The sequence below is a fragment of the Fomitopsis serialis genome (genome assembly GCF_022376445.1).
Source record: "Fomitopsis serialis strain Sig1Antser10 chromosome Unknown B0H18scaffold_100, whole genome shotgun sequence".
Lineage (NCBI taxonomy): Eukaryota > Fungi > Basidiomycota > Agaricomycetes > Polyporales > Fomitopsidaceae > Fomitopsis > Fomitopsis serialis.
Window position 1 is genome coordinate 55,380 of NW_025955060.1, and position 15,026 is coordinate 70,405.

At 58.9% G+C, this 15,026-nt stretch overlaps 8 protein-coding genes across 8 annotated transcripts; 4 read left to right on the forward strand and 4 right to left on the reverse strand.

Moving 5' to 3' along the window:
• Positions 1-517: 517 nt before the first annotated feature.
• B0H18DRAFT_1034170 (uncharacterized protein) lies at positions 518-1,379 on the reverse strand. The gene is made up of 2 exons (XM_048030228.1): positions 1,074-1,379; positions 518-621 (listed from the first exon to the last, which is right to left on the reverse strand). Exons 1-2 carry the CDS (start codon positions 1,174-1,176, stop codon positions 557-559), a joined length of 168 nt encoding a protein of 55 aa, XP_047888407.1. The 5' UTR covers positions 1,177-1,379; the 3' UTR covers positions 518-556.
• On the forward strand, positions 1,380-3,295 carry B0H18DRAFT_1034179 (uncharacterized protein). The gene is made up of 3 exons (XM_048030229.1): positions 1,380-1,574; positions 1,624-2,155; positions 2,794-3,295. The coding sequence occupies exons 1-3, from the start codon at positions 1,454-1,456 to the stop codon at positions 3,041-3,043; spliced, it is 903 nt and encodes a 300-aa protein (XP_047888408.1). The 5' UTR covers positions 1,380-1,453; the 3' UTR covers positions 3,044-3,295.
• B0H18DRAFT_34482 (uncharacterized protein) lies at positions 3,184-5,085 on the reverse strand. Its single transcript, XM_048037677.1, has one exon. It carries the CDS (start codon positions 4,919-4,921, stop codon positions 3,323-3,325), a length of 1,599 nt encoding a protein of 532 aa, XP_047888409.1. The 5' UTR covers positions 4,922-5,085; the 3' UTR covers positions 3,184-3,322.
• Position 5,086: 1 nt separating this feature from the next.
• B0H18DRAFT_34357 (uncharacterized protein) lies at positions 5,087-6,254 on the forward strand. Its single transcript, XM_048037671.1, has 4 exons — positions 5,087-5,570; positions 5,633-5,858; positions 5,902-5,977; positions 6,035-6,254. Exons 1-4 carry the CDS (start codon positions 5,247-5,249, stop codon positions 6,039-6,041), a joined length of 633 nt encoding a protein of 210 aa, XP_047888410.1. The 5' UTR covers positions 5,087-5,246; the 3' UTR covers positions 6,042-6,254.
• Positions 6,255-6,474: 220 nt separating this feature from the next.
• B0H18DRAFT_34360 (mitochondrial carrier) lies at positions 6,475-9,048 on the reverse strand. Its single transcript, XM_048037672.1, has 14 exons — positions 8,657-9,048; positions 8,577-8,587; positions 7,940-8,003; positions 7,713-7,877; positions 7,528-7,652; positions 7,426-7,460; positions 7,343-7,353; positions 7,190-7,278; positions 7,112-7,142; positions 6,949-7,051; positions 6,859-6,890; positions 6,779-6,788; positions 6,680-6,726; positions 6,475-6,617 (listed from the first exon to the last, which is right to left on the reverse strand). Exons 1-14 carry the CDS (start codon positions 8,766-8,768, stop codon positions 6,589-6,591), a joined length of 864 nt encoding a protein of 287 aa, XP_047888411.1. The 5' UTR covers positions 8,769-9,048; the 3' UTR covers positions 6,475-6,588.
• Positions 9,049-9,198: 150 nt separating this feature from the next.
• On the forward strand, positions 9,199-10,763 carry B0H18DRAFT_1034199 (ribonuclease H-like domain-containing protein). The gene is made up of 7 exons (XM_048030230.1): positions 9,199-9,284; positions 9,345-9,601; positions 9,657-9,850; positions 9,919-10,007; positions 10,057-10,206; positions 10,263-10,597; positions 10,688-10,763. The coding sequence occupies exons 1-6, from the start codon at positions 9,225-9,227 to the stop codon at positions 10,551-10,553; spliced, it is 1,041 nt and encodes a 346-aa protein (XP_047888412.1). The 5' UTR covers positions 9,199-9,224; the 3' UTR covers positions 10,554-10,597; positions 10,688-10,763.
• Positions 10,764-11,940: 1,177 nt separating this feature from the next.
• Positions 11,941-13,680, forward strand: B0H18DRAFT_34623 (ATP-NAD kinase). Its single transcript, XM_048037682.1, has 9 exons — positions 11,941-12,143; positions 12,200-12,289; positions 12,342-12,427; positions 12,477-12,620; positions 12,668-12,793; positions 12,846-12,946; positions 12,997-13,167; positions 13,230-13,515; positions 13,563-13,680. Exons 1-8 carry the CDS (start codon positions 11,995-11,997, stop codon positions 13,497-13,499), a joined length of 1,137 nt encoding a protein of 378 aa, XP_047888413.1. The 5' UTR covers positions 11,941-11,994; the 3' UTR covers positions 13,500-13,515; positions 13,563-13,680.
• Positions 13,681-14,169: 489 nt separating this feature from the next.
• On the reverse strand, positions 14,170-14,470 carry B0H18DRAFT_830851 (uncharacterized protein; the record flags this gene model as incomplete). The annotated part of the gene is made up of 2 exons (XM_048039391.1): positions 14,170-14,352; positions 14,411-14,470. Coding segments are annotated over 2 exons (243 nt in total), but the record flags the coding sequence as incomplete, so codon positions are not given.
• Between the last annotated feature and the right edge of the window lie 556 nt (positions 14,471-15,026).

A 15,026-nucleotide genomic window follows, 5' to 3' on the forward strand; every position in this document is an offset into this window, starting at 1 on the left:
CAGGAACTGTGTACAACTCTTGGAAATAATACACATCCGTATGAACTCTATGGTTCCTTGCATGCCCGTGGCATGCGCGAAGCTGCATCAGTATCTGATACAAGATTTGTGGTGCACAATGTATGCGCATGCTCACACCGGAGATGTACCTTATTGGTACCACGAAGAAGCCTCTGTCCCGAAGTCTCCATTACGAGCTGTTGCCGTGCAAGTCAACCGCGAGAATACGATATCGTCTCGAAGTCGCGAGCATTTGGCAGGAAACAGAACACTGTTCTACCTCCATCGACCGGCAGTAAGATGTGGTATCCAACAATGCCAAGGAAGACCATATGAAGGCGTCCCCCCCGGCATCGAGACAGTGGCGGACTGCATGAAAGCTGGAACACGATCACTGTCCTGCGCCAACCGCAACAGTTGCTTATTTGGTTCTTGAATGCCCGGCAGGATGCTCAGGATATCACACGAAGAGGCGTTCACCTTGCCACAGCACGTCAAAGCTGCATGCATGCACAGGTTTAGAGGCAAGGTGCCAATGATTTTGCATTCATTTAGTTCATGCGACACTGCAGATGACATACAAAAGGCCGACATCTCGAAGACAACCCTCCACTACGTAATCTGTTACGAAAGAGCACATCAGTAAAAGGTCATTAAAATGTGAAGCAATGAGATCAGAGGTGTCAAGTCTGGAGCCCGCCCTGCAACGCGGACGCTGCAGGTATACTCCTTGAAGAAATTCAAAAGAATGAAGCATCACAAGAGAGCCATTTCGGAATGTACTCACCAATGTCTACAGCTCACACCGCACATACAGCCACGAGAACAGCGAATGTTCCGACAAGGAAAAAATAAACATGAGTGTCGCGCCGAACGAGAGTAAGCCCCATTCCGTTGACGAGCACCAAAGTACTCGCAATCGCATAACTGTGTCTATGAGCAACGCATCGCCCGACCGCAAGCCACGCACCCTAGCAACCGACGTGCTCATATCTTCGCACCTCGGCGCCGTCACCGAGCACACGACCGCAAATCGCGCGGCAGACTAGAGAGAGCTAGCAGCGGGTGCTCACCAGGCAAGCAGCCTGCGCAAAGCCTTTCCCTCCGTCCTCGTCCGGTCCCGCCGTGCTTGGGGGCGGCCGCTTTCCACTGGTTGGACGAGGGTTGAGTCTGCATCTCCGGGGACTTTCCCCACAGCCAGAAGAGGAGAGCGCGAGGCTCCCTGTGCGTGAGCTGCGACGGCGATTCTTCAGACGGCGCGACGGTGAACAGAAAGAAAACGCGCGAGAACTGCAGAGGTCTATGCGCGTATTCGATCTCCGCTCAAATCTCGGCAGCAGGGTGGCGTACGCTCGACCAACGCTCGACTCTCAGCTTCGTCCAAGTTGCGTCCAAGCCTCGTTCTGCTTTCACTCTTACCATCGTTCGTCTTCATCCTCAACGCGCCGCTGCCATGTCCTCGAACGACCGCGGAGGCAAGCCAGTGGACGAATCCTCAAACTCGGCGCCGGCCAGGCCGTACCCGATTTTCTGGTCACAGTTCCCGTCCGTCAAGATTGTCCGCCAGGCGAAAGGTGCGACGTCTCGTTCTGCTGCTCGCCGACATTGACATATATCCCATAGGCACGCACTCGCCGAAGGTAGACGAGCGCTGCTTCACCTACTGCTCCCAGAGCGTCCGCGGTCGCCTGGAACAGCGCGAGCCCTGGTGCCGGACCTTCTGTCTCCGCCGTGTCTTCGCGCACGAAGTCCAACGCGCCATCGCCGCACACGAAGGCAAATCCGCGCCCGCGCCAGCCCGATACCCGCTCCCGCCAGAGGGCCAGCGCGTCCCGTCCCTGCTGTACATCCTCATTGGCGAGACGCAGGAGGGCCAGCAGGGCCACGCGCGGCAGCACGATGACGTGCGGTATTGGGAGGAGGGCTACTACGTCTGGCTCAGCAAGAGTCGCTGGGCGACGCAGGAGAAGCTCGACCTCATGATGCACAACATCGAGCGTCAGGCGCAGTGGGACAAGTACAAGCAGGACAGGACCGACGCGTGGCAGCAGCAGCAACAGGAACAGGCGCGCGGCGGTCAACAACCCAAGGAGGACGCGCAAGTAGATAAGAGTCGGGCACTGGTATCGGCACGGAGACCGTTTCCCGACATGAGGTGTGTTGCCCGTTCGTCCCTCTTACCAGAGTCGTGCCGTGTACTTTCATCCGGCCGTGCCGACGGAGCTCATTGGGACTCAATCGGTGATGCATTGGTGGATTCCCGCAAACCAAGACATGCTGCTTTCAGCAAGCAGACGATTGATAGACCGTCCCGCACAACGCGCACGGAGGGCAGGACGGCCCTTGGCGCGATGCAACCCACGAGCTGTGACTAGGCGGAATTGTTCGAGGTCTTGACGGAGCTCGAGAAAGGATTGCACAATGGTATCCTCGAAAGGTGCCTGTTCCGCATCGCCGCAACCCAGCCGATCTCTGCGCGCACACTGCGAGAGATGGATAGGCAGTGCGCACGCAGGGGCCGGGTGGTGCAATTTCGAGAGCGGCGGCTAGCCAGGATCATTCTTAGGTCCAGCGGAGAGGACTCCTCGCCATGCTGCCGACAAGTCATCTCGGTGGTGGTACGTTGGCGACTGTATGCACTCGAATACTATCGGGAAGTGGGTGCTCGCAGTCGCCCAAGCACACTCCGATACATATGCCTGTACTTCGCAAGAGTGCCGGTCAATATCTCCCTTGCTGGCTGTCGACTTCGGAGCACTCTGAGTATGACTGCATACTGACGATGACCTCTAGTGGCCAGTCGATCCTCCTGCCCATGCCCCCACCCTTTGCCTCCATCTGGGAGCAGATTGACCGGCTGCTCGCGCCCTCAAACAAGTTGCTCACGCTCACGCACGAGACGCTGCACTCGGGCGACCAGCTCAAGTTCGCGGGCCGCATCGTGGAGAAGGCGCAGACGGCGGAGCCGTTCGTGCTCGCGCGCAACGTCTGCACGCGGATGTGGGACAAGTGGAAGAAGGGCCCGCCGGACGACACCGCGTAGTCGCGCGTAGACGAGGAAGAAGTGTAAGCTACAATACGGCCGGGATACGGACATATAGAGGTATCGATATACAACATAGAGCAGAGCGATAAATAATGCGGAAGGTCGTGCAGGTCGAATGTGGGTACGCTGTCATGCCCGTCCACGAGGTCCCATCTCAATCATAGCAAGTCAAAGTAAGCAGCAGCAATCGCACAGCGTGAGAGTGATCTTCCTCCTTCCTTCCTTCCCCCATCCCCGTCGGGCCCGCCAAGCCCTTCTCGTCGCCCCCACGATGCATCACTTCCCCCGCGATCGCACGCTCCTCGCATCCCCGTCCGGCACAAACTCCGCACCAAACTCGAGCGGGGGCAGCGGGGCGAGTGGGGGAAGCTGGCGAGGCATGGACCGCTCGCTCATCACGCTGCTCGACCGTGTGCGCGTCGACGCGCTGAGGCTCGACTGCCGGCTGACCGCGCCCGCGTGCACGAACGGCGACGCGGGGAGCGGCCGGAGCGCGGGGCTGTCGCGCTTCCTGACGATCGGGGGGAGGTGCTGGTGCGACTGGGCCTCGTGCTGGGTGTGTGACTGCGACTGCGAGTGTGGCCGTGCGCCGGCGGGCGCGCCGGGGACGGGGAGCGGCCGGATGGGGCGCGCGGAGGGCGGGGGCGAGAGCGGGGACGGCGAGCCCGTGAACGGCGGCGGGCTGCGCTCGAGCTGCATGCTCCTCCGGCGCTGCCACGTCGACGGGCCCGCCTCGCCGTACTCTGGGATGCGTGGCTGCACGCTCGCGTGCGTCGCGCCGTGGCTGGGCGTGCCGGATCGCGTCGCGGTCCCGTGCGACGTGGGGTGAGTACTGCCCTGGGTGGCTGTGGCGGACGAGGGGTGGCGGTGGCGCAGCTCGGTCGTGGTCATGCTCATGCGGCGGGCAGCGTCGGCCGGTCGCTCCGTGGGCGAGAGGTCGGGTATCGGGGCGAGAGAGACGGAGCTCGCACGCGAGCGGGACGCAGGGACGGCCAAGGAGGGGTATCGGTGCGTGCTCGCGGACGCATGCGCGGACTGCGTGCCCGAGAGGAGGCTGGTCTGGAAGGCGGCGGTGAGCGGGACGGCCGTCGTCGTCGACGAGCGGGGGCGATAGGTGATGGCAGAGGGCGCGGTATGACTGGCGGTGACGCTCGGGCGTCGTCTGGTTGTGCTGCCGCGGAAGTTTGGTTCGTATTGATCAGGCGAGGACGGCGGCGATGGTAGTTGCCGCAATGGGGGCGGACCGGCGCTGGGGGTGCCATCCTCGATGAGGGGCTCCATGCCTGTGCGCGCGGTGCCCGGCCGGGAACGGCTCGCACCCCTGGACATGGTGAAGACGGGCGAGACGGGGCTGAGGGGGTACATGCCAACATGGAGGGCAGCGTCCGAGCTGGTTGCGGGCATAGATGAGTACGACCCTCCTCCAGGAGCTGTGCTGGCGCCAATCTTGGACGGGAGCCCCGGGGGCGTCGGACTGAGTTTCAACGCCCCCGCTGACATTTGGGCGTCGTCGACCTCCTGTTGCCGTCCCGTGTCGCCGCGGTCCATGTCCGGGTCGTCGAGGCCGGGGTGCGAGGTGGTGGCGGCGTCGGTGCGGAAGGAGTATAGGCCGGCCTCTTGAAGTGAATCAACGCTTGTGTTCTTCGAGCGGAGATCTGACCAGCTTATGGTCGACACTGGATCGATGAGGGGCAGGAGCACGTCCGGACCGGCTGGGATCTCGAGCTGCTGCATCTTTTGATGACGGGAAGATGATCGCCGAGAAGGAAGTATTCCACTCTCCACGTCCTCCCGGCCGCCCATACGCCTGCGCCTCCGCCCTTGGCGCCGCGCAACGGGAACGACAACGACCACGAGCAGAGCGATCAGCGCCATCCCGCCCAAAACGCCCAGCACAACGCCGCTGTTGACTGAGCGCGTCTGCCCATCTCCGGGAGCCTAATGGCGAGCTGATTAGCGCTGTCTCTTCTCGGACGTGAAACTCGGACTCACGCAGTTTGCGCATTCGGGTCTGATCATGGACGTAAACGGTCGTAAGTACTTACAAAGACGCGTTGTCTGGCCTCGTGAGTGCTGCAATAATCGTTGTGGGCGACGTGAAGAAGATTGAGGAGATGCGGCGTGCGCTGGACACGCCCTCTATACGTGCTACGACGCTCGGCCCCCCACTCGCCACTGAGACCCACCTGCATGTAAGCGCATGACGCTACCTGCACTTGCTCACCTCCACGCGAAGGGCGCGCGAGTAGAGATGGAGCAGAGCTACAGCAGGCGCCGCAGCCCAGTGGTGTGTTCCCATAACAGGCAGCTGTTGTTCTCACCGCGAGCATATCTACCAGACGCACACTGCATGGGCAGCGGCCAACTGCAGGTGTCCCGTTCTGCGACTCATGACCACCCGCACGCCGGCGAACGTCCGACATCACGCCAGTCAGAGAAGCTTTTCGGCCTGGCAGATTATCGTCGCATCGGTATGCACGCGTCTCACAGCGAAGCAGAGCCTATAGTCGCAGAACTGATTCAGGTGAGCATATGATGATGGAATGCGTCGCCAGCGGACACTGACCTTGTGGGTGGACGGGTGAGTTCATCCACCCGCGACTCGCAGCATCAGCGAAACCCTCTCCTTCGTCCGTGATGAACAGTCTTCAAAGCGCCATATCAGGGCAATTAGAAGTCTCCCCGGCCACGCACAACAGTGCACAACGCAGCAGAACCGTCCAGCGTGGCCTGTGCATCGCCTCGCCACGCTCTCATCACATCCTGGAATCTTTGTTCATCAAGGGCGTGGCCAATCAGCGATCACAGAAAGGTCAGTCAACGTGACCGCGGAGAATGTACTTACTGTATAACAGGGACATCGAGACCGCTGGACGCACTTCTCGCACTGACTTTGCAAAGAAGCCCGTCGAGCCCGAGGGTCGGGATGAGGTGAGTTCCACATAACTTCTTCTGCTCGATTGACAGATAATTTCCCGTCGACGCCAGCGCGTAGGATCGCAGTGCGCGTGCTGTGTTCTATGTGCACGAGATACACGTAGAATCTGGCTTCCACCGAAGGCTGACCGCCATGACGGTGTCTCGTTCAACGATAATAGTCGTGTTCGTGATACACGCAGCAGGTTGTAGTCCGACGTCAGCCTCGGGTTCGAGGTGGCAGGGCGCTTGCAATCCGAAGCTCTGCAATCTGCATTCTGGGAAGTAGAGGGACGCCCAGGAAAGCGGACAGCGGTAGTCAAGCAACTGCTGAATGAGGCCCCGAATGGGAGCACACATCTGATTTCCCCAGCAGTGTGGAATTGGGAACCTGGCATCTCTTCAACACTGGCATATCCGCGGCTTGGGCAGCAACTTCTCTCCTCGACAAGGTAGTCACAAGAGCAAGCAGAATAGGCATCGCCCTGACAATACACTCCTTCGTATGCATGTATGAGGAAGCCGCACCTTCCGCCGGGAGGGCAGGACCACTGAATCAAACCTCTGATAGCATCCGCTCGCCAGACTCCATTTCCTTCAAGTGGTATACCTGAGCCAACCGGAGCTCACACGCCCGTCACTTCCAGCAGATACTCTAACGGAAGACATCACCATGAGTCAAGAAGCTATCGTCGGACGCACACCAGCGGCACTCACCTCTCGTCAGCTCAAATGCAGCAAACGTACTCGCGGCGGCAGGTATGCTTCACAGACGCGCATGAGTATCACGCCACAACCCGTAATCACACTTCGTACCTTCGCAGGACTGCGCAGATAGATGGGCACGGACAGTCAATCAGCGCAAGGCTCGTGCTGCTCATCGATGAGACACGTACGCGACGGAGAAAGCCCACGAAACAGCCCGGTCCTACAGGAAGTGAACGTTTCAGCGGAAGGAGGCCGCATCAGCACACAGGGACGCCCACCATCCGCTCTCCGATACAATGGCCTTCAGCTCGCGTGCGATGTATTGGACCGGCGTACCCGTGGGCGGCGTCGCCCGGAGCTGTACGCGGGACTTGACGACATCTGCGCAACGCGTCAGCGGGGTCGATGCTTGAATGCACGCGGGGGATCATCACCACCCACCCAGCGGATAGCACGCCAGCCAATATGCAATCTGCAACCCGGTCAGCCGAGCGTCCCGACGAGCGACGGGCGACTCACCCCGCCCGTAGAACCGCTCGCGAGCAGGGCCCACACCGGAATCTGACTCCCATACCTCTGCGCGAAGTTGCGCTTCGAAAACTCAAACGCTGGTAATAGATAATCAGACGGTCGCCGCACGGGTACGGCTCGCATCCACCCGGTCGTGCTCACCTGTATAAAACCTGCACCACGCCGCGCGTGGGATCTCGAGAGCTCAGCGGAGCAGAACACCGCGGAGCACCGGTGCAACTCACCCAGCATAGGCCGGAATTTCCCTCGCCACGGTTACCTGCCCATGGACCATCATCGCTCAATAAGTTCCGTCGAGGACAGGGATACCAACGAGATGCGCGCACCCAATACCCGCGCATGACGCCCTTCCTGAGCCCCCACTCTCGCCACATCTCCTGCATAACAGCGCGCAATCGCTTGTCGCCCGGCATGCCATACTGGCCCTGCATCCGCACCTTGAACATCTCCACTGCGGCGGCGGCATTTACCGTCAGTTCTCCTCGCATCCCACGAAGACGGCCGCACACACCTGGGCTGGCGAGGATCGCGTTCGCCGCGCCCGCGAGCGCGCCGGCGGCCGCGATTTCCTTGAGGGACAGCTGGGGGAACGGCGAGATGATCCGCTTCGAGACGCCGTACGCGGCGAACAGGAGCGAGTTCACACCTGAGATGCCGACGAGCGGGCTCGCCATGCCTGCAATCGTTCGGTCACTGCGTTAGGCGATCATTGACTGCATCAGATCTCCGGCGACGGACCTTTGTAGAGCGCGAAGAAGCCCTCCTTGCGAACCGTCTGCGCGAGAATGTCCATGGGCCCTTTCTGAGTGGAGTTAGCAGTCGGGCTCGCACGCGTCATTTGTCTGATAGTACGGTATCTCCAAGGGGACCTCGGGGGAAAACAGCATCGTACGTGCCGCTAAGGAAAACGGCGAGAAAGATCGAAGAGTATATCCGGACAGGTGAGAGTCCGTAATACGTCATGCACGATTGTAAACCAGATACTGAACAGTCCTGCGAGTGCGGACGCTGATCATGCATGCCATAGATCAACCACGGCTGTCGCCTTTATCCCACTCATCACCTGCAACAGTCCTACCGCAGGCATAGACTCGGATAGCATTGACATGAGACGAACAGAGAGGAAGGGGACATGCGCTGACTGGGCACACACGTCCAACGACAGGTGGTATGCATCAACGCACAGACGGCCGCGGCAGATACATCTCTGCCACTGGAATGATAGGGTGGTCAACAGCGTCCCATTTTCTCGTACTCCTTGACATGCTGCACGCCAGGAAGTGTCTTCCTGGTCCACTCCGCTTAGACAATCCAGACCACTAGATTGCTGCTGCCTTCCTCGTACGGATAAATGAGATGAAGAAAGACGACTCACAAACATACCCTCTGTCACGCGAGGACGGTGGGCGTAAGTCCGGGGTTACTCGCGTACGCATATAAGCAGAGGCACTGAACTCGGGGCGATCTGCGCACGCGTCTTGACCGTGTCCAGTGGTTGTCCGACCAGTACTTGAGCTGCGCCTCCAACGCTGCCTGCTAGCAGCTCGTTCACCGTTTGTAGATCCATCGCTTTCGCTCAGATAAGTGTCAGACGATGGAAGCAGCAAGATATCGAGGCGTGTAGACTCGGAGAAACGAGTTCGAATCAAACGTGTAGATCAGTCCAAAGCAAGGGTGTCGTAAAGTTGCAGACCAGCTGGGGCAAGTCGTCCTTGTGGGCTAGTTATGGTGGAAGCTACCCGCCTGCTTGCCAGTGTCGCGGCTGGTGAGAGGCAGCTCAGAGCAGTTCAACAGCATTTCGACCTGATTTCGACTGAATGACGATTCAGGCATGCAATGTGGCGGAATCAGCGGTGTTGAGGGTCTCACTGCCACTCAATTCTTGTGAACAGAGTCTTTGGGGGCCGCCGCTAAGCGATGTTTCCCACAGTCAGTGAAGCAAATTGCGGAATACACTGGATCCTAATCTCCTTGTGAGCAGGTAAGTAAGCGAGTACAGGACTGCGATCCTCATCCGCCGACCATGTCTCGTCAGACAACCACTGCGCAAAAGCCATCTTCGAACTGGCTCGCTTTGAAGAAGGTGCGATAATCTGTGAAGGCGAACGAATGTTTCTCTCCTGAACAGTCCTCGTTTGTCCAGCGATTCCCCTTAGCACCATCCACATCCGACTTGAGCAAGTCGGATACACCACCGCCCAAGAAGAAGCGGAAAACTTGGCATGAAAGCGAACGAGCATCCGAGGTCTCCTTTGTTCGCGGCACAGATGCCGCGTCCGCTCGTTCCATCACCCCCACTCCATCCATAGCGGCAGACGACGAAGACCACGGTGGAGAATCAAAGTCCGTCCTCCGCAAGATGATCGCAGGCGAACTCAAATACTCTCCCACCCACCAACAGTGAGCACGCATGCTTCACACCTTCCAAACTATTTTGACTGCTGTATTGTGTCAGACCGGGCAAGTACCTGGCACTCGACTGCGAAATGGTCGGTGTCGGGCCCGAAGGACTAGAGTCCTCGTTAGCACGCGTCAGCATCGTGAACTTCTACGGACACGTCCTGTTGGACGTATTTGTGCGCCAGCGAGAGCGGGTGGTAGATTACAGGACGCAGTTCAGCGGCATCCGGCCTAGCGACATGATTGACGGTACGCCCTCACTTGCTGTTCCACATCATAGCGACGCGCGCTGATATATATCGTTTCCTCACCACCAGCCACACCGTTCCCTGAGGTGCAGAAGATAGTCTCCGACCTTCTCAAGGATCGCATACTAGTAGGGCACGCGCTCCATAACGACCTCAAGGCAGGATCCATCCTTTCACTTCGGTCACATTCACTGACACTCGCCCTAGGTTCTTTTCCTCTCCCATCCACGACAACAAACTCGCGACACCCAGGTGTACGCGCACAAACACGCGCTCGTCAAGACGAAGCGGGCTGCTCTCAGGAATCTCGTCCAGCAGGAGCTCGGCGTGGCGATCCAAGCCGGGGAACACTCAAGTGTGCGTTTCTCCCCTTCCGCTGTCTCCTACAATCGACTCAACTGGCTGCGCCCTAGGTAACGGACGCCCGGGCGACCATGGCGGTTTATCGTCTGCACCGCAAAGAATGGGAGAAGGGCCAGCGCCCAGACGGTCACCCACATACCAAGACGAAGACGAAGGCGACGAAGCGGAAGCGTGCCGCGTCTGAGCCAGGAGAAGCACCCTCCACGTCGACCAGCCAAGTGTCTGTTACCCGCGAGTTCCCGGGTGGTGGCCGGAAGGGCGTCAGCTCGGGATTGTCGACGGTCGTCAAGCGGAAGGAGACAGCAGTGAAGACGGAGAAGTGGTGGACGAAGCTGGGGTGACCGTGGTTGGCGTGGTCGACGGATCTGCTGTTTACCGGCGACAGTGCACGTCCGATGACAGTGCGCGCTCAGCAACCTTCTGCTGTTTTGCATGGTGGACGAGAAGTCGCGGCGTTTGGTGCCTGCGCTGTAAGGCTCTGTCCGATCTCAAGCCATACGGGGAATTCGCGACGCCGTCGTCGATCGGCCCACGTCGCGAAGCACGATGGCACTGTAGCTCTGCGGAGACGGCTGACCCGGCCTGCGGCTTGAAGCTGTACCATACGACGCTGGGGCAAGAGCGAATCTCGTATGTAGCTTGTGCTGTCCCGATCAATCATACATCCGTTTCAGTCAGACTACTCACAGATATCTGAGCAATCCCGGCTCCCGGGATGACTCAAAGATTCCACCGAGGTTCGGACTTGAACTTACTGTGACTATTAGAGCCAATGTCATCAGTCAAGGATGGAACTGTGCTGGTGCGATGTTCGGAAGCGTATATAGCAGGTCAAGACATCCATGCGGACTTGAGGTCAGTGAGTACTGATTCAGCGTACCCAGCCTCCACCGAGTCTGCCTTCCGGAGGTGAGTCGGAAGAAGCCTGTACTCGGATGCTAGTACGGAGGATGTGTCACCACGGTTGGTCTCACGACGGCAGCTTGTTATGAGTGGGTCCAAGTGCTGCTTCATGCTTTGCTTGGCACATTGCATACTCACATAAACCATTATCTGGTATTGCAGTCTCCCTACCAGGTATTGGTCCCGACACTGCGTCGACTCCAGCGTCGCTGGAGTAAACCTGCAGTGACGGGGACGCGTAGTATCATCTTACCCCCTCACGTTCCTTTTCTGAAGGCGGTGGTCGCCGATGGTTGCACCAGAACCTTTGCTGGCACATGCAGTGCGTACCGGTATGTCAAAAAACAGCGAACGAACATGTGTGATTCACACATTGGCGAGAGTCAAGTCAAACAACTCCCGGGTTTCAGTGGGCTTTTGCCGATATGTAGAGTGCGCAAAGATGCTACATCCACGTCTCAAGAAGTCTCACATTGCATTGGCCGTGTGTTGTACGCAAGTAAGCCTCTTACTCTTTTGTAGCTCACCGTGTGATATGTACCCGGCGAATAATAATGACTGACACACTGAGACCTTAGATTGATAGTGTGACTTATTCGGCTGTTTCATTGTCGTCGTACAAGAAGTTGCCTAGATATCAATAAGGGATTGAATTATGGTGGGGATCTTTAGGACAGTCATGGTCACTGAAGCTGAAGCCTAAGGTTGATGTAGACTCTGAGAGCCCAGAGAGCGAGAAACGAGTGGCGGACGTGTTCAAGAAAGTCGTCACGTGATAACGTTGTACACGGCTGCAGTGATTCAGTGAATGTTCTCCTCCTCCTCCTCTTGTCCTCCTCGTTCTCGTTCCCCTCCTGCCCTGTGTTCGGCGACCGAGTGATGTCTCTGCGCTCTACACACCGTGCGGCCTCTGTCATCGCTCGTAGCCATCACCCATGGCGGTCCACAACGCCAAGCCATAGCCTGCACGGCATCCTTCAGACAACATCGACGGGCTTCGTGCGCAAACAGACCCGTGCGTTCGCTACGTATGTATTTCAGCTCCTGCGCTCTGGTTTCATTGCTCACTCCAGACCCAAGACAGCCGTCTCAAGCACGACACACCAAGAGCCGTTCTTCTAGTGAACAAGCACCGGACGAAGCTCGTCGTCGACGCCATTGACAACTTGCTTGCGTGCGTCGTCGGCCTTCTGCTCGCGAAGCCGCCAGTTCATCACGTTCCACAGGTACCTCCGCGAAAGGTATCCCGACGTCCGTGTCTTCCACGAAGACAGACCCGACATTCCCCCAGGCGTCGAGATCTGGCGACCAGGTCATTCCCTCCCCACCCTAAACACACGAAGACTCACAGGATGCTGCAGGGCCTGAGGCCGAGAAGATCAACCTCGTAGTCACGCTAGGCGGCGACGGCACCATCCTCCACGCATCGTCTCTATTCAAAGTAGGCGCAGTGCCGCCGGTGCTGAGTTTCTCGATGGGCACGCTCGGCTTCCTGCTCCCTTTCCGTGAGTGTCTATCCCGGCCTGTGCGCGGCTCCTCATCGCGCACCCAGACATCGACGACTACGCCAAAGCGCTCGACAGCGCCTTCGCCGGCCGCGCGACTGTGCTTCACCGTATGCGGCTCTCATGCCGGTTTCACGGCTGCGACGGGGAGCGGCTGGAGGGGCAAGCGCAAGGTCTGTAAGTGCGCCGTGCGTCTCGGACGAGCATACTAATCCTCGCCCAAAGACTGGCAGGTCATGAACGAGATCGCGCTGCACCGCGGCGCAAGTCCGCACCTCAACACGATCGACATATACGTCGACGGGCAGCACCTCACCGAGGCTGTGGTACGCATCGCCCTCGCCCCTGCATCCCCGCATCACACTGACCTGCGCAGTCCGACGGCCTCATCGTCTCCACGCCGACAGGGTCCACGGCGTACTCGCTCTCCGCCGGCGGGCCCATCGTCCACCCGTCCCTGAGCGCGCTCGTCCTGACGCCCATCTGCCCGCGCAGCCTCTCCTTCCGCCCGCTCGTCTTCCCGTCCTCGTCCTCGGTCACGCTCCGCGTAAGCACCCTAAACCTAACACTAACGACGCCGCCCTGCGCTGACCGTCCGCGCTGATGCAGGTGAGCGAGCGCAGCCGCGCCTCCGCCGGGCTCGCCCTCGACGGGCAGACGTCGCACGTCCTCGGGCCCGGAGAGGCGGTCACCGTGCAGGCGTCGAAATACCCCATCCCCTGCATCAACCGGTCGTCGATCGCGGATCCTGAGGAGATACAGGATGGCGAAGGGGTGGGCCCGGGGAAGGAGGATGATTGGGTGAGGGACATCAACAACCTGTTGCAGTACAATGCGACGTTCAGGAGCAAGGCGTTGTTGCGTCATAGTAGGCCGTAGGACGTGCGACGTCGGGGTGAGTGGTTTCGTCGGTGGTCGGGGAGTTGCTCATTGGTATGCAAGTTATACGATTTTGTGCAGAGCAGTTGCGTACATTGAATGATCGAATGCTGGCATGCGCTAGCGCGGTCTGGTAATAACACTGTATGTGTGCGACAGTACTCCGATTGGTACAGCCGATTACAAGATGATAGTTCTACATAATGCTACATGCCACAGACCAGCCTATGGCGACTAGAGGTAATACAAGCACATTACAAGATTCATTAAGTATGAGCGAGAGTAAACCGAGCCGAGTTCTCTACATATCTGTCTCAGTCCAGGCAGCCACCGACAGTCCGTAAGCAGGGTTCCAACGTAGCACTAAAAAGACAAGGGTATACGGTCGACGCCACAAGATACAAAGGCGATCGTCCACCAAAAGTCGTGGTCCATGCTTCCCACCATACACATCTGGCAGGGCGCGAGGTCACGGCAGGACCTTTTCGAGCCACCCCTTGACCTGGCCCATCGCCGACGGACTGGGCGAGCGACGCGCCGGGGACGGGGTGCGGGATTTTGGCAGCGCGTCGTTGGGGTGCAAGAACGGCGAGGACGACTTGAGCTCCTCGACCGAGACGATGTCCTCGTAGTCGCCTTCGCGCTCGTCCTCGAGGATGATCTCGGGGTGCACGTTGAGGTCGATGATCTCGTAGCACGCGAGCGTGCCGACGACGGCCTTCCAGGCCATGGGCGAGATCTGCACCGTGCGCTTGCCCTTGGGCGTGTTCGAGATGATCGTGAAGGACAGCTGTTGGGGGTGGATGTGGCGCAGGTCGTCGGGGAAGACCTCTCGCGCGAACTGGACGGCTTGCTGTGGGCATCGGCTTGTGATGAAGGTCATCTGGGCCACAGCGAATGTCCGTGCATACCTCGTATGTGTCCGCGGGTGTAACGTAGACCATCTTCTCCTTGTACCGGTAAGTCACGACGCGCGGGTCTCGGGTGCGCGACCGTGGGCGGGTTGGGTGACCAGTGTCCAGACGGCCCATTGCGTGTGTCGAGGGGAAATGTGAAAGGAGGTGCTGAAACGAGAGCGCGTCGCAACCGTCCTTTTCAGTGCTGACAATAGGCAGTGCAAGGGCTGGCGCCTATGGAGCTTTCGGGGACAAGAAGGCCATAACGCACGTTACAACAGGAACAGAAGCGGGCTGGACCTTGGCTGGACCACAGTTTGTTGACTGAAGCATTGTTCCTGGGGCATATGCTGCGTGTCGACGAATAGTGGTGACTCGACCGACGCTTGGACACGTCTGTCCGATACGCCCACAGCGCCATAATGCTGTGCGCCTGAGGTTCCGGCAGGCACCGCATCCTACGGGCACAGCAGCACAAGAAACCTCAAGTCGCAGGCTGCGCACTTTGACGGAACTGGGAGCTTGGGGCGACCTTCATTCTGTGGTTTTCATCGCCACTGTTCACCTCTTCTAGCCGTCAAGGCACTACGAGCATCGACTCGGAGGAGGACGTATTGCGATGCTCAGGCTT

What these genes read in the sequence shown, in the direction of transcription:
- B0H18DRAFT_1034199 (XM_048030230.1), top strand. Translation starts at nt 9,225, where the DNA reads ATGTCTCGTCAGACAACCACTGCGCAAAAGCCATCTTCGAACTGGCTC. An exon ending in ACTGGCTCGCTTTGAAGAAG is followed by an intron (nt 9,285 to 9,344) that starts GTGCGATAATCT and finishes TCGTTTGTCCAG; the next exon opens with CGATTCCCCTTAGCACCATC. An exon ending in TACTCTCCCACCCACCAACA is followed by an intron (nt 9,602 to 9,656) that starts GTGAGCACGCAT and finishes GTATTGTGTCAG; the next exon opens with ACCGGGCAAGTACCTGGCAC.
- B0H18DRAFT_34482 (XM_048037677.1), bottom strand. Translation starts at nt 4,921, where the DNA reads ATGGCGCTGATCGCTCTGCTCGTGGTCGTTGTCGTTCCCGTTGCGCGG.
- B0H18DRAFT_34357 (XM_048037671.1), top strand. Translation starts at nt 5,247, where the DNA reads ATGACGCTACCTGCACTTGCTCACCTCCACGCGAAGGGCGCGCGAGTA. An exon ending in TAGTCGCAGAACTGATTCAG is followed by an intron (nt 5,571 to 5,632) that starts GTGAGCATATGA and finishes TGGACGGGTGAG; the next exon opens with TTCATCCACCCGCGACTCGC. An exon ending in CAATCAGCGATCACAGAAAG is followed by an intron (nt 5,859 to 5,901) that starts GTCAGTCAACGT and finishes ACTGTATAACAG; the next exon opens with GGACATCGAGACCGCTGGAC.
- B0H18DRAFT_1034170 (XM_048030228.1), bottom strand. Translation starts at nt 1,176, where the DNA reads ATGCAGACTCAACCCTCGTCCAACCAGTGGAAAGCGGCCGCCCCCAAG. An exon ending in TTGCGCAGGCTGCTTGCCTG is followed by an intron (nt 622 to 1,073) that starts GTGAGCACCCGC and finishes CTTTCGTAACAG; the next exon opens with ATTACGTAGTGGAGGGTTGT.
- B0H18DRAFT_34360 (XM_048037672.1), bottom strand. Translation starts at nt 8,768, where the DNA reads ATGGATCTACAAACGGTGAACGAGCTGCTAGCAGGCAGCGTTGGAGGC. An exon ending in GCGTCATGCGCGGGTATTGG is followed by an intron (nt 7,461 to 7,527) that starts GTGCGCGCATCT and finishes GTCCATGGGCAG; the next exon opens with GTAACCGTGGCGAGGGAAAT. An exon ending in ATTGTATCGGAGAGCGGATG is followed by an intron (nt 6,891 to 6,948) that starts GTGGGCGTCCCT and finishes CACTTCCTGTAG; the next exon opens with GACCGGGCTGTTTCGTGGGC.
- B0H18DRAFT_34623 (XM_048037682.1), top strand. Translation starts at nt 11,995, where the DNA reads ATGTCTCTGCGCTCTACACACCGTGCGGCCTCTGTCATCGCTCGTAGC. An exon ending in GCCATTGACAACTTGCTTGC is followed by an intron (nt 12,290 to 12,341) that starts GTGCGTCGTCGG and finishes CACGTTCCACAG; the next exon opens with GTACCTCCGCGAAAGGTATC. An exon ending in CGTCGAGATCTGGCGACCAG is followed by an intron (nt 12,428 to 12,476) that starts GTCATTCCCTCC and finishes AGGATGCTGCAG; the next exon opens with GGCCTGAGGCCGAGAAGATC.
- B0H18DRAFT_1034179 (XM_048030229.1), top strand. Translation starts at nt 1,454, where the DNA reads ATGTCCTCGAACGACCGCGGAGGCAAGCCAGTGGACGAATCCTCAAAC. An exon ending in GATTGTCCGCCAGGCGAAAG is followed by an intron (nt 1,575 to 1,623) that starts GTGCGACGTCTC and finishes TATATCCCATAG; the next exon opens with GCACGCACTCGCCGAAGGTA. An exon ending in AGACCGTTTCCCGACATGAG is followed by an intron (nt 2,156 to 2,793) that starts GTGTGTTGCCCG and finishes GATGACCTCTAG; the next exon opens with TGGCCAGTCGATCCTCCTGC.